Raw genomic sequence first — 16,020 nt, 5'->3', positions numbered from 1 at the left:
TTGCGGTGCTGGGGATTTGAATCCAGGGCTTTGTGCTTGAGAGGCAAGCACTCTATCAACTGAGCTATATCCCCAACCCCAAGACCTGTCTTTTAAAGATGCTCTCCCCCTACCCCTTTGATCCTTTGCTCCCTTGGTTCAGTGGTTGCAAAGTATAGACTTTGTTTAACTTGTAGACAGACTTATATGTTTTACCTCTATGCTGTCGTTCAAAACTTTTTGCTATTTTTTTAAAGTAGACTCTTATTGGGGATCTGTTTATTTTCTAAGTATTATAAAACCATAAACAAATATACTTAATTCGGTTATTGGGCTTTTCTTAAATCCTGTACTTGTACATTTAGTTATCCAGTACTATTTTTAAATATTTTAAATCAACATTAATGATTAAGTATGTCCATATATGGCAATTTTATTTGCTAATAAAAACTAAATTTAAGACTTTAAAAGAACTGTACCCAAGTAGATTTTATAGCTTGTAATTTAACTAAGCTTCAGTAACTGAGAAAGAATTGGCAGTGTTTTTCTATTTTGATTATTTCAGCTTTTATACAATTTTTATGGTGAACAACTCAAAAATACTTTTTAGAGAGCTAATGTATAGATATAACATAGTCCACAGTTCTATCTAGTAGAATTACAACATAAATGACTTTTGAGTATTGGAGAAAATGTAAATGGTATTTAATTTTCTAAAAGTCTAACTGAAGTCTTAGATGCTAAATCCTTCAACTGATTTAATTGTTCTTTGGAAATCTTCAAAGATCATAAAATTGATATAGGGGAATATATATATTTGGAGTGATATATTCTTAATTTAATTTGGGAAGTGATAAACAGAAAACTTGAATTTTGTATGTGTACCAGAGATGGGCGAGACAACAACAACAAACAACCACAAAAAACCCAGTAAAGAAGGCCCTGGGTTTGATCCCCAGCACCGGAAAAAGAAAAAAAAAAAACAAACAAAAAAAAAACGCAGTAAAGATACATCAGTAGAATGGGAGTGACTTATATAAGACAGATAAAGGCTAATGCATTATTTAAAGCAGCATTTTCAAAGGAGAGCACACAAAATGATCCAATGAGATAAGGAGGAAAAAGGACTGGAATTCCTATTTATATGTTTTCCAAAAAAACTCAAACACTTTACTAGTATTTAAAGGAAATCATGGATTAAAGATAATCCATAGGGTGAGCACAAGCATAAGAAATGACCAGATTGCTGATTTTCATCTTAATGTTTGAGGAAAAAGTAATATTTCTTTAACAAAAGAAATACAATGACTCTGTTATCATATGGGCTAGAAGGTGACCACCCCCAAGGAATTCTTGAGATTATTTGAAATATGGCTACTGTAATTTTTTTTTCATCTCTTCTTTTTAGATATGACAGTAGACTATATTTTGACATACATATATGGAGTATAACTTACTCTAATTAGAATCCCACTCTTGTGATTGTACATGATGTGGAATTTTACTGGTCATATATTCATATATGAATATAGGAAAGACCGGTCTGATTTATTCTACTGTCTTTCCCATTCATATCCTCCCCATCCCATTATGTGTTGGCATCTGCATATCAGAGAACATTTGACCTTTGGTTTTTTGGGATTGGCTTATTTCACTTAGCATGATAGTAGTCTCTGTTCCATCCATTTACCAGCAAATGCCATAATTTCATTCTTTATGGCTGAATAATGTTCCATTGTGTATGTGTGTGTGTATACCACATTTTTTAAAATCCATTCATCTGTTGAAGGGTACCTAGGTTGGTTCCATAGCTTAGCTATTGAATTGACCTTTTATAAACATTGATGTGGTCACATCACTATAGTATGCTGATTTTAAGTCCTTGGGGTATATATTGAGGAGCTGGCTAACTGGGTCAAATGGTGGTTCCATTCCAAATTTTCTGAGGAATCACCATACTGCTTTCCAGAGTGGTTGCACCAATATGTATTCCCACCAGCAATGTATGAGTGTACCTTTTCCCCCAACATCCTCACCAGTGTTTATTGTTACTTGTATTCTTGATAATTGCCATTCTGACCAGAGTGAGTTGAAATCTCAGTGCAATTTTGATTTGCATTTCTCTAATAGCTACAGATGTTGAATATTTTTTCATATATTTTTTGATCAATTGTGTTTCTTTTTCTGCGAAGTGTTCTTTCAGTTCCTTTGCCCATTTATTGATTGGGTGGTTTTTTTGGTGTTAAGCTTTTTGAGTTCTTTCTGTATCCTAGAGATTAATACTCTATCTGATGTGCAGGTGGCAAAGATTTTCTCCTATTTTATTGACTCTGTCTTTATGCTCTTGATTGTTTCCTTTGCTGTGAAGAAATTTTTTAGTTTGATACCATCCAATTTACTAATTCTCGATTTTACTTCTTGTGCTTTAGGAGTCTTGTTGAGGAAGTTGATTCTTGAGCCAACATGATGGAGAATTGGGTCTACATTTTCTTCTAGTGGGTGCAGGGTCTCTGGTGTAATGGCTAGGTCCTTGATCCTCTGGAGTTGAGTTTTGTGCTGGGCGAGAGGTAGGGGTTAAATTTCATTCTGCTACATACTGATTTCCAGTTTTCCCAGCTCCATTTGTTAGAGAGGCTATCTTTTCTCCAGTGTATGACAGTGGTCCGTTTGTCTAGTATGAGATCACTGCATTTATGTGGGTTTATCTCTATGTCTTGTATTCTGTTCTGTTGGTCTTGTGTCTGTTTTGTTGCTAAGGCCATTGCTGTTTTTGTTACTATAGCTCTGTAGTAAAATTTAAGTCTGGTATCGTGATGCCTTCTGCTTAGCTTTTCTCACTATGGATTGCTTTGTCTGTTCTGGGTCTCTTATTTTTCCAAACAAATTTTATGAGTGCTTTTCTATTTGTATGAAATTTTAATAGGAATTGCATTAAATCTGAATAGCACTTTAGGTAGTATGACCATTTTGACAATATTAATTCTGCCTATCCAAGAACACGGGCGATCTTTCCCTCTTCTAAGGTGTTCTTCAATTTCTTTCTCTAGGGTTCTGTAGTTTCCTTTCTTTTTTTTTTTTTTTTAATTGTTTTTTCTATTTAGTTATACATGACAGCAGAATTCCTTTTGATTCATTGTACACAAATGGAGTAAAACTTTCATTTCTCTGGTTGTACATGCTGTAGAGTCACACCATTTGTGTAATCATACATGTATATAGGGTAATAATGTTTGTCTCATTCCACCATCTTTCCTGCCATCTGCCCCTTCCCCTCCCCTCATTTCCCTCTACACATCCAAAGTTCCTCCATTCTTCCTCTTCCACCCCGCTGTTATATATCAGCATCCATTTATTAGAGAAAACATTTGGCCTTTGGTTTTTTGGAATTGGCTTATCTCACTTAGCATGATATTCTCCTACTCCAATCATGTATCTGCAAATGCCATAATTTATTCTTCTCTATGGCTGAGTAATATTCCATTGTGTATGTGTACCACAGTTTCTTTATCCAGTCATCTGTTGAAGGGCATCTAGGTTGGTTCCATAATCTAATTATTGTGAATTTAGCTGCTATAAACATTGATGTGGCTGCATCACTATAGTATGCTGATTTTAAGTCCTTTGGGTGTAAACTGAGGAGTGGGATAGCTGGGTCAAATGGTGGTTCCATTCCAAGTTTTCTGAGGAATCTCTATACTGCTTTCTAGAGTGGTTGTATACCAATTTGCAATCCCACCAGCAATGTATGAGTGTGCCTTTTCCCCCACATTTTTGCCAACATCTATTGTTGCTTATATTCTTGATAATAGCCCTTCTAATTGGAGTGAGATGAAATCTTGGGGTAGTTTTGATTTCTATTTCTTTAATTACTAGAGATGTTGAACATTTTTTCATATATTTGTTGATTGGTTGTATTTCTTCTTCTGTTCTGAAGTGTCTTTTCAGTTCTTTAGCCCACTTATTGATTTGAGTTATTTGTATTTTTGGTGTTCTTTGAGTTCTTTTTAAATTCTGGAGATTAGTGTTCTATCTGAAATGCATGTGATAAAGATTTTCTCCCACTCTATAGGCTCTCTCTTCACATTTTTGATTGTTTCCTTTGCTGAGAAGAAGCTTTTTAGTTTGAATCCAATCCATTTATTGATTCTTGTTTTTATTTCTTGTGCTTTGGGAGTCTTGTTAAGGAAATCTGATCCTACACCGATATGATGATTTAGGCTTACTTTTTCTTCTATTTGGTGCAGGGTGTCTGGTTTAATTCCTAGGTCCTTGATCCATTTTGAGTTGAATTTTGTGCAGGGTGAGAGAGAGGGGTTTAATTTCATTTTGCTGTATGTTGATTTCCAGTTTTCCCAGCTCCATTTGTTGAAGAGGCTATCTTTTCTCCAGTGTCTGTTTTTGGCACCTTTGTCTAGTTTGAGATAACTGTATTTATGTGGGTTCGTCTCTGTCTTCTATTCTGTACCTTTGGTCTACCTGTTTATTTTGGTGCCAGTACCATGCTGTTTTTGTTACTGTTGCTCTGTAGTATAGTTTAAGGTCTGGTATTGTGTTACCCCCTGCTTCATTCTTCTTTCTAAGGATTGCTTTGACTATTATAGGTCTCTTATTTTTCCAATTGAATTTCATGATTGCTTTTTCTATTTCTGAGGTACATCATTGGGATTTTAATTGGAAATGCATTGAATCTGTATAGGGCTTGGCAGTATGGCCCTTTTGACAATACTAATTCTGCCTATCCAAAGGCATGGGAAATCTTTCCTTCTTCTAAGTTCTTCTTCCATTTCTTTCTTTAGTGTTATGTAGTTTTCATTGTAGAAGTATTTCACATCTTTTTTTAGGTTGATTCCCAAGTGTTTCTTTTTTTGATGATATTGTGAATGGAATAGTTTCCCTAATTTCTCTTTCAGTTGATTCATCATTGGTGTGTAGGAATATAGTTTGATTTATGGATGTTAATTTTATATCCTGCTACTTTACTGAATTTGTTTATGAGTTCTAGAAGTTTTCTAGGGGAGTTTTTTTGGGTCTTCTAAATATAGAATCATGTCATTGGCAAATAGGGGCAGTTTGAGCTCTTATTCATATCCCTTTAATTTCTTTCTTATGGTTAATTGCTCTGGCTAGAGCTTCAAGGACTATGTTGAATAGAAGTGGTGAAAGGATATACTTATCTTTTTCTACTTTTAAAAAAATTTTTTAGTTGTCAGTGAACCTTTTATTTTATTTGTTTATATGTGGTGCTGAGTATTGAACCCAGTGCCTCACACATGCTAGGCAAGTGCCTTACCACTGAGGTACAACCCCAGACCCTTTTTCTAGTTCTTAGAGGGACTGCTTTCAGTTTTCCTCCATTTAGAATGGTATTGATTTTGGGTTTTATATACGTATGCGTGTGTATGTGTGTGTATATATATATATGTCTTTCACAAAGTTGAGATATGTTCCTGCTTTTCCTAGTTTTACCAGTTTTTTGAGCATGACTGGATGTTGAATTTTGTTAAATGCTTTTTCTGCTCTATTGAGATAATTATGTGATTCTTGTCGTTAAGTCTATTGATGTGATGAATTGTGTTTATTGATTTTCATATGTTGAACCAACCTTGCATTTCTGGGATGAACCCCACTTGATCATGGTGCATTATTTTTAATATGTTCTTGTATGCAATTTGCCAATATTTTATTAAGACTCTTTACATCTTTGTTCATTAGGGATATTGTCTTAAAGTTTTCTTCCCTTATGTGTTTTTGTCTGGTTTTGGTATCAGGGTGATACTAACTTCAGAGAATGAGTTTGGAAGGGTTCCCTCCCTTTTATGTATTTAAATTTTCTATGTCCTTCTGATTCAGTTTGGGTAGGTAATATGTTTCTAGAAATTTGTCAGAATCTTCAAAGATTTTTTGTTTTGTTGGAGTATCAATTTTCAAAATAGTTTCTGATTATCATCTATATTTCAGTAATGTCTATTTTTATGTTTCCTTTTTCATCATGAATTTTAGGAATTTGAGTTTTTTCATTTTGTTAGTTTGGCTATGGGTTTATTAATTTTATTTTTTTTTTTTGTACAACCAACTGTTTCATTGATTTTTTTGTAATAGTTTGAGTTTCATTGATTTAGGCTCTGATTTTAATTATTTCCTGTCTTCTGCTTTTGGGATCTTCTTTTTCTAGGGCTTTGAGATGTAATGTTATGTATTTTTTGGTGACTTTTGATTGTTTTAGCAAATGAGCTCAATGCAATGCATTTTCCTCTTAGAACTGCCTTTATAGTGTCCCAGAGATTTTGATATGTTGTGGTGCTATTTTCATTTATCTATTAAATATTTTTTTATTTCATTCCTGATTTCTTCTGCTATCCATTGGTCATTCAGTAGTGTATTCTTTAGCCTCCAGGTGTTAGAATGGCTTCTGTAATTTATATTATCATTGATTTCTAATTTTATTCCATTATGATCTGATAGAATGCAAGGTTAGTTATTTCTATTTTTTTTTTTTTTTTTTTCGAATCCGCAAAGAGTTGCTTTTGGCCTAAGATATGATATGTTTTAGAGAAGGTTCCCTGTGCTTCTGAGAAGAAAATATATTTAGTCATTGGTGCCTGAAATATTCTATAATGCCTTGAAGTCCAAATTATTAATTGTATTTTTTAGTTCTGTAGCTTCTTTAGTTTTTGTTTGGAGGATCTATACAGTGATAAGAGAGACATATTAATGTCACCCAGTATTATTATGTTGTGTTCTATTTGATTCTTGAAATTGAGGAGGGTTTGTTTGATGTATGCAGATGCTCCATTGAGGGTAGAAACCCCTGGTTGTCGGGGGGTCAGCCACGTTCCACGTGGATGAGGGGAAGAGTTTCTATTGGAGGTCAACAGTGCCGGCACTCAGTTCATTACTAATAAACTTGTCTAATCAGTTAACATGAGCCAGTATTCTTTTCAAATATAAGGGGTTGTGATGGATCTGGCCTCCAACAAAATGGAGGACTCCCCTTCACCTTTATTTATAGTCGCATAGGTAAAGGGACCAAGACCAGGAGGGGCTGCTTCTGTGAGGAACAGGATGGGGTAGAGTTAGGGAAGCCATTTGTTTAGAGAATTAGCATTTCCTCAGGGCTGAGCCACCTCTGTACAGAGCCACCTACTCCCAGGCTTTCTGAAACAGTCTCTGTGACTGCCATTTCCTGGGAGTCAGACCTCTGTATCCTGTGGCTCAGCCAAGCCTGATTCTGCTAAACATGAATGGCTCCCCACACCTGGCTGTTTATGAGATTCATATGAATGATATGTTTTTACCCATCTTTTTACCTTCAGTCTGTAGGTGTCTTTGCCTATGAGGTAAGACTCTTGGAGACAGCATATGTTTGGGTATTGTTTTTTAATCCAGTCTGTGTCTTCTGATTGATGAGTTTATTAGTCCATTTGCATTCAGTGCTAGTATTGAGATAAGAGTTTTATTCCCTGTCATTTTGATTTATTTCTGGTTTTTAATTTGAATTAGTTTCTCTTTTGTTTTTATAGTGTACTTCCTCCCTTTGCTGGTTTTCACTTATTTTTCATTTCTTCTTTATGAAATATCATATCGAGTATGTTTTGTAGTGTAGCCTTTCTAATTGTGAATTATTTTAACTTTTGTTTATTGTGAAAGGTTTTTATTTGTCAATTCTGAGCTTAATTTTGCTGATACTGTATTCTTGTTTGACATCCAATTTTTTTTCAGAGCTCGGTATATATTATTCCAAGACCTCCTAGCTTTAAGCGACTGAGTTGAGAAATCAGCTGATATTCAGCTTGATTTCCCTGTAAATATGAGCTATCACATTTCTCTGGCAGCCTTTAAAATTCTATCCTTGTTCTGTGTTAGGCATTTCCGAAGAAATGTGTCTTGGTGTGGTCTCTTGTAATTTTGTATATTTAGGGTCCTGAGTGCCTCCTGCATTTGATTTTCCATTTCATTCTCCAAGTTTGGGAGAATTTCAGATATTATTTCTTTGAAAAGATTATTCTTTCCTTTGCTTTGTATCTCCGAGCCTTCATCTATCCTTATAAATCATATCTTTGGCCTTTTTGTGTTATCCCATATATCTTAGAAGTTTTGTTTATAGTCTCTTAACACCTTTTCTCCATGTTCAGTGTTAATTTCAAGATTATATATTTTGACTGGGTGCAATGGCACATGCCTATAATCACAGCAACTCTTGAGACCAAGGCAGGAGGATCATGAGTTCAGAGCTGGCCTCAGCAAAAGCAAGGTGCTAAGCAACTCATTGAGACCCTGTCTCTAAATAAAGTACGAAATAGGGCTGGGAATGCGACTCAGTGGTTGAGTGCCCCTGAGTTCAATCTCTGGTAAACCCCCCACCCCTAAAATTATATGTTTTATCTTCATTGCCTGAAACTCTTGTCTTCCAGATTTTCTAACCTGCTGGTGATGCTTTCCAATGAATTTTTATTTTGGTTTATTGATTCCTTCATTATGAGGATTTCTGACTGATTTTTCTTCATGATCTCTATCTCCTTATTGAAATTGTCTTTCATTTCTTATATTTTCTCTCTGATTCTATTTCTTACGTCATCTTTTAACACATAGATCAGTTTAACCCAGAACTTTCTGAATTCCGTTTCTGACATTTTCCTCCACTGTGGTATGGCTGTTGTTGAGGTATTCTGTGTTGTTTGGGACAGTTTGTTCCATTGCTTTTTTATATTGTCTACCCATCTATGTCGATGAATCTGAAACTGTAGAGTTTCTGCCTTACAAGTTTACAGTGTCCCTCTGTGTTACTGGTACTTCATAGATTGTGGTGAAGCCCAATGATAACAACAATTTTTGCAAACAGTGTATAACAGTAGACTAGGTAAACGTCCCCATTTGATATTTAGAGTGTTAATTGGTGCAAAATGCAGAAATAGTAGAATCAACAGTTTTCATTAGTGAAAAGAATGGCATAAAATCAAACAATAGGTGCTGTGACTACCATTGTATTAATTATAGGTATGACATTGATGCTAGGGTCAGAAGTTATGTATATCAATTAATATTAAGAGGTATTAAGGATAGAATTGAGTATGAGTAAAGAAGAAGAGATAGGAACATAGAAAAGTGTTTACAGTTTCAAAGGGTGAATGGGGCAGATGCATTCGTGACTTAGGATATGTTAATGAGAAAGGGGAAGAAAAAAGTATAAGTAAGAATATAAAGGATGAGAGAGAAAGAAATTTGACTGTCAGCAATAACAAAAAGAGAGAAGGAGACAAGGGAGATAGAATAGTGGCAAAGACTACACAAAACAGAATCAAAATATGCTAAAGAGAAACCCTTACCCTCAAAATACATAGCATGGGAAAATTAAAAAAAAAAAAAAAAGACTAGAAATGAATAGAGAGAAATGTATATGTATAGGTGTCCTTGAATCAATCCATATGCATTCAAATAAAACAAAAACCAAATATAAAATACCAAAAACAGAGCAAAAAACAAAAATAGAAAAAATGGGGATCTTGGTGAAAAGTTAAGGAGTTAAGGAGTCTCTTCCACTATGGTGGACAATATAGACGGTGAGCTTATGTGTTTGCTCTGTGTGCCTACCTGATTATGTTTTCGTTTCTTTTTGAGGTATGAACTGAGTGTGGGAGTATGGGCTGTGGCGATAAATGCTTGTTCTGAGGTATAGGTGACAAAGATTTTCTCCCATTCTGTAGAGCAATCACATTCTTGTTTCCTTTGCTGTGAAGACTAGCCCCTTTTTTGTTTGGTGTTTTAATTTTGAGACATGGTCTCATTAAGTTGCTTAGGGCCTTGTGAATTTGCTGAGACTGGCCTTGAACTTATGATTCTCCTGTCTCAGCCTTCTAAGCCACAGGGATTACAGGTGTGTGCCATTGCATCCGGCACAGTACACATTTGAATGATATCTGGATGACAAATGAAATTAGAGGAGAAATTTTAAAAATTCTTAAAAGCGATAGAACATACCAGAATCTCTGCAACACTGTGAAGGCAGTTCTGAGAGGAATGTTTATAGCTATGAGTGCGTACATGGGAAAATCAGAAAGATCCCAAGTGAACAATCTAATGATGCATCTTGAGACCCTTGAAAAACAAGAACAAACTGTTTTCAAAACCAGTAAAAGGAAGGAAACAAGATGAGAGCCAAAATCAATGAAATTGAGAATTAAAAAGATACACAGGATCAATGAATCAATTAGTTAGTTCTTTAAAAAGATAAACAAAATCTATAAGCCCTTAGCCAAACTAACCAAAGGTAGAAGAGAAACTCAAATAAAATTAGAGATGAAATAAGAGAAATCACCACAAACACCACAGAAATCCAGAGGATTATTGGGGACTATTTTGTAAACTTATACACCAATAAATTGAAAAAACCTAGAAGAAATGAACACATTTCTAAATACCTATGAATTGCCAAAGTTGAATCAAGAGGATATAACAAACTTAGGCTGATAATTCTCAATGAGATAGAAGCATTAATAAAAAACCTTCCAACAAAGAAAGTGAGGACCAGATGGATTCTCACATGAATTCTATCAGACCTTTAAAGAAAGACTAACGCCAGTGGTCCTCAAGTTATTCTATGAAATAGAAAGAGATGATCACTTCCAAATTCATTCTGTGAAGCTATTATCACCTTCAGACCCAAACCAAATAGGGACACCTGAAGGTTAGAATATTACAGACCAGCATCCATGAATTTGGATGCAAAAATCCTTACTACAATATTATCAAATCATATTCAACAACATATTAAGAAGATTGTACATCATGACCAAGTATACTTTATCCCAGGGATGCAAGGATGGTTTAACATATGCAAATCAATAAATAAAATTCATCATATAAATAGGATAAAGGACAAAAGTCAGTTGTCAAAATAGATGTAGAGAAAGCCTTCAACAAAATTCAGTGCCCCTTCGTGACAAAAATAATGAAAAATAGGAATCGAAGGAAATTACCTGAACAACATAAAGGTTATATATGACAAACTCAAAACCAACATAGTGAATGAAGAAAGACTGAAAACATTTTCTTTAAAATTTGGAAAAAGACAGTGATGTCCACTCTTATCATTCTTATATAATATAGTAATGGATATTATAGTTGGAGCAATTAGTAGGAAAGGAAGAAGTCAAATTATCACTGTTTGCGGTGATATGGTCTTCTATTTAAAATTATTACTGGTGCTAATAAACAAATTGAGCAAAGTAGCAGGTTACAAAATCAACATATCAAAACCAGTAGCTTTCCTATACACCAGTAATGAATCTCCTGAGAAAGAAGACAATCCCATTCACAGTAGCCTCAACAAACAACAGAAAAATCCTCGGAATAAATCTAAACAAGGAGGTATAAGCTCTCTAAATGAAAACTATAGAACAGTGAAGAAAGTAATTGAAGAAGACACAAGAAGATGGAAAGACTCATCTACGATCACAGATGGACAGACTTAATATTGTTTAAATACCTTACTACCAAAAGCAATGTATAGATCCAGTGCAACCACCATCAAAATACCAATAATATTCTTTTCAGGACCAGAAAAAACAGTCCTAAAATTCATTTGAAAAAATAAAAGATCCAGAATAGCCAAAGCGATTCTAAGCCAAAAAAGCAGTGCTAGAGCCATTACAGTAATTAACTTCAAATTATAATATAGAGATATAGTAATAAAAACTGCATGGTATTGCCATAAAAACAGACATAGGCCAATGGAATAGAATAGAAGACATAGGTACAAACACATATCTATATAATCATCTGATCCTTGACAAAGATGCCAAAAACATGCACTGGAGAAAAGATAGCCTTTTTAATCAACTGGTGCTGGGAAAAGTGGTTATCTATATGTAGAAGAGTGAGAGTAGATTGTATCACCCACTCTGTATGAAAGTCAACTCAAAATTACAATTTAGACCAGAAACTATGCAACTCCTAGAAGAAAACTGGGTCAACACTCCAATATATAGGCTTAGGCAACAACTTTTCTCAGGAGGACACCTAAAGCTATAATAATAATGCCAAGAGTCAATATATGGGATAGCACCAAAATTATAAAACTCTTCACAGCAAAGAAAACAATTGAAAATATAAAGAGAGAACCTATCAGATGGAAGAAAATCTTTGCTACCTATTCTTCTGACAGAAGTTTAAGGACCAGGAGCGGTGACACATGCCTGTAAATCCCAGTGGCTTGGGAGGCAATGGCAGGAGGATCATGAGTTCAAAGCCAGCATCAGCAACGTAGCAAGACACTAAGCAACTTAGCAAGACCCTGTCTCTAAATTTGAAACAACAATAACAATTAAAAAAAAAAAAAAAACCAAACTGGGGATGTGACTCAGGAGTTAAATGCCCCTGGAGTTAATCCCTGGTACCAAAAAAATAAAAAAAATTTATATCCAGAATATATAAAGTACTCAAAAAACTTAGCACCAGTAAAAACAACCCAAATAATAAATGTGTGAATGATCTAAATGGACACTTCTCAAAAGAAGAAATACAAATGGCCAAGAAATAGATGGAAAAAAACGCGACATTATTAGCAGTTAAAAAATATAAATCCATAGTATACCGAGATATTTATCTCACACCAGTTAGAATGGCAGCCCTCAAGAATACAAATAATAATAAGTGCTGGAGAGGATATGGATTTCAAAATTATAAAACAATATAGTATATTATCATTTAATTTATAAATAATCATGTAATTGAGGAATTTATTTAGATTTTAAAAAATCTGTAGGTCTTGTAATATAAAACTTGAAGACTTTTTCTAGAAGATGAAGTATAGTATAGAATTTGATGGTAAAATTAATGGGAAGAGGAGCCTTTGAAGCAATTTGGAAAAATGAGAGAAGATTGTTTAAACTTCAGAGTATTCTTTTTAATTGTGTTTTGTTGAGAGTTTTTCAGTTTGAAAGAGAATTCCAATATATAATGGAACATCTTGTGCAGACAAAATTTACTGAGCAGTTCATTTTCTTGCTGTATTCAAATCTGCTTTGGAAGCCAAATGATAATCAGAAAGTGGCTTGTAAGAATAGTGATAATAAACTGATCAACTGATGAATTGTATCTCTACTATTTAGGTACAATCTATTTTTAGTATAATTTAAAATGATACAGCATGGAAAAAGATAAAATGAAAGGGAGATGATGCATTTGTAAATAGCAAACATGATTAACCATGAGCAATTTTTAAAATATTGGAAATACCAAGTGGTGATATTTAAATATATTGTCGGCATTTGGTATTTATGCGAGAGAGAGTTTTCCAAGTTCATTTGGAGATTATTCTTGAAGGGATTTGTTTGTATCTCTGGCTACAGGTGAAAGAAAATATTTTTGAGGATTGAAGGAGCCATATGTTGTATTATATATTAGTGTCATGTTTACACATTGTAGAACACTTGGCATCACCACAGTCCTATGAGTTGAGTGGTGGAACTTATACTTTAAGATGGAAAAAAGTTCAAAGAACCTTGAAAAACTTGCCCAACCTGAAACATCTTGTGAATGCCAGTCAGGGAGTTTAGGACTGTTTTCTGGAGGCTATAATGCCTGAGTGGAATCTCAAAGGGCATAAAAGTTAATTGCTAAAAGGTGATCAGGGTAAGGTGTTGAAACCAGGGTGAACTGTGTTGATTAAAAAGCATTTTGGAATAGAGTAGCATGACTTCTACTTAGGAACCTATTTGTAGGACTTAAAGGGTAATGGTTTTCCTTTTATTCTTCATTGTTTCTCTGTACAAATATCAAAAGCTCATTAAAATAGTTGCGTATTACATTTCAGACTTTGTCAATGTAACTTCACTTTCCTTCTACAGGATCAGTTCGACAGCTTAGACAAGCATACACAATGGGGAATTGACTTCTTGGAAAGATATGCCAAATTTGTTAAAGAGAGGATAGAAATTGAACAGAACTATGCAAAACAATTAAGGTAAGTTAATTTATTTTTCAGTTCTTACAAATGAAATTGCTTGTTCTAAGTAGATTAATATTATGTAAATATGGTATTCCATAAATTAAATTCAGTATTTTTTATCAGAATTAGATTGAATTAGCTAATTGGTTTGTTTCAGTGATTGATTCAATCAAATTATTGCCAGTACCACAAGGAATATTGACTAGCTTGATTGTGAGTAGCTTTCATTGCAAAAAGATATTTAAAATTCTAAAATCAGGGAACAGAATGCCAGCTGGGGAAAAAAAAAAGAACCCAGGTTTTATTCTGTGTTTTACACTTTTATTCCTTTGTAACTTTTTGCTTTCATAATGTATCCAAAGCATTGGACATTTCTTCCTTCTTTTTTTTTTTCTTTATTTTCTTCCTTCCTCCCTCCCTCCCTCCCTCCCTCCCTTCCCTCCTTCCTTCCCTCCTTCCTTCCTTCCCTCCTTCCTTCCTTCCTTCCTTCCTTCCTTCCTTCCTTCCTTCCTTCCCTTTCTTCCTTCCCTTTCTTCCTTCCTTCCCTTTCTTCCCTTTCTTCCCTTTCTTCCCTTTCTTCCAATACCACTTCATTGAAGTGGTGGGGACTCACAGTTAATTTATAAATATAATTTTGCAGTAAGAAAGTGAGTTTATTATTATGTACAGATGCTGTAGATTTGTGATTTGCATCTTTTTTTTTTTTTTTTTTTTTTTTTTTTTTGTGGTGCTGGGGATTGAACCCAGGGCCTTGTGCTTACAAGGGGAGCACTCTACCAACTGAGCTATCTCCCCAGCCTGTGATTTGCATCTTTTAGGAAATGCAGCACACTTAAGGAATTTGGCATATTTCCATCCAAATGATCAATACCAGTGGTTCTCAAAAGGTCATGATTCTTGAACAATGTTGAACTACTTGAATAAGGAAGAGTTCGGAGGAGGCTTATTTAGTTTGAAACCACCCACTCACTCCTTTCCCCCAACATTGACATTTGCTGCTTTTGATGAATAGCTTAGAAATGATTAGATTATCAGCTACTGTTTATAGTACATTTTGTCCAAGGAAAGAGGTTTGCCTTATTTATTTTCTCCTCTTTAATGGGAAAAATTCTTTTGGTTAACTCCCTGTGTTTTTGCTACTGCAGAGGTTAATTTCATATATAGTAGGACAAAAGTGCTGCTTTTAGGCAATTTTTTCCTGTTATGTAATAATTATATTCAGGATGTTAAACATTGCATTTTAAATAAATTGCAAGACTTAAAAAATTCAGTTTTTGGTGTGCCTGAGATTGTTTTCTTCTTTTATTCTCCTGTTCTTGTATTTTTGATGGCTTTGGTTTAACTTTTAATTTTTGATATTGATTAACTTTTGGAATTGGTATAAGGGTGGGACTAAATAGAAAATGAAGTACATAACCACATTTAGAGATAGACAGTTGATCATGTCCATTTTGATTGATGATATATGATGACTTCCAATCACTCAGTATTTTTTTGGTTTACATGATATAGACAACAGAAATCAGTCATTTCTGATTTCACTGATTTTTCTGTGATTTCAACAGAAATCATTGTGTTTGCAGTGCCAAGAATTGAACTTAGGCCCTTGTACATGCAACCACTGAGCTATGTACAGTCTCATTTGGGAGTTTAGAATACCTTTCTTTGTAGCATTGGATTTTATGGAACCTTTTCATTCCTGTCAGTCTACTTGTCACACTACTGAGCCTGCCCAAGTACATATCTGGATTAGGTGAGGGTCTAGCTTTATTCTTTTTCATGTGGAGTTTTTTTTTTATGTTTAATTTTCAACTTTATGAGAGAAGATTCTTGGCTATAATTAAGTGGATCTAGTTTTAGACTTTAAATTTATTGGCCAAAAAATATACTGGTTTATTTTTTGATCTTTTACTGTTTTTTATTTCATATTGAATTAAAGAAGTGGTTGAAAACAGTCAAGCTGTTAAAGTCTTAGGCTACAGTGAAGTTACAGGAAAAAAAAAAAAAAAAATATCCAAAACACAGGTCAGAACCCTTCAGCCTATATTGTACTAATAACTTCCAAATCTCAGGGAATTTAAAAACTAAAAGCTTAT

General features: G+C 34.3%; 1 protein-coding gene across 3 annotated transcripts in view; it reads left to right on the top strand.

The window, feature by feature from the left end:
* Positions 1-16,020, top strand: part of Fnbp1l (formin binding protein 1 like) — a 120,910-nt gene that overhangs the window by 55,602 nt on the left and 49,288 nt on the right. For all 3 annotated transcript variants that reach the window (XM_047547345.1, XM_047547348.1, XM_047547342.1), the window contains exon 2: positions 13,824-13,939. In XM_047547345.1, coding sequence (XP_047403301.1) covers positions 13,824-13,939 — 116 coding nt within the window. The remainder of the gene's footprint in view (positions 1-13,823; positions 13,940-16,020) is intronic.

The sequence above is a fragment of the Sciurus carolinensis genome, chromosome 1 (genome assembly GCF_902686445.1).
Source record: "Sciurus carolinensis chromosome 1, mSciCar1.2, whole genome shotgun sequence".
NCBI classification, from domain to species: Eukaryota; Metazoa; Chordata; class Mammalia; order Rodentia; family Sciuridae; genus Sciurus; species Sciurus carolinensis.
The sequence above is the reverse complement of the archived record's forward strand: the minus strand, read 5'-3'. Positions and strand labels throughout refer to the sequence as shown.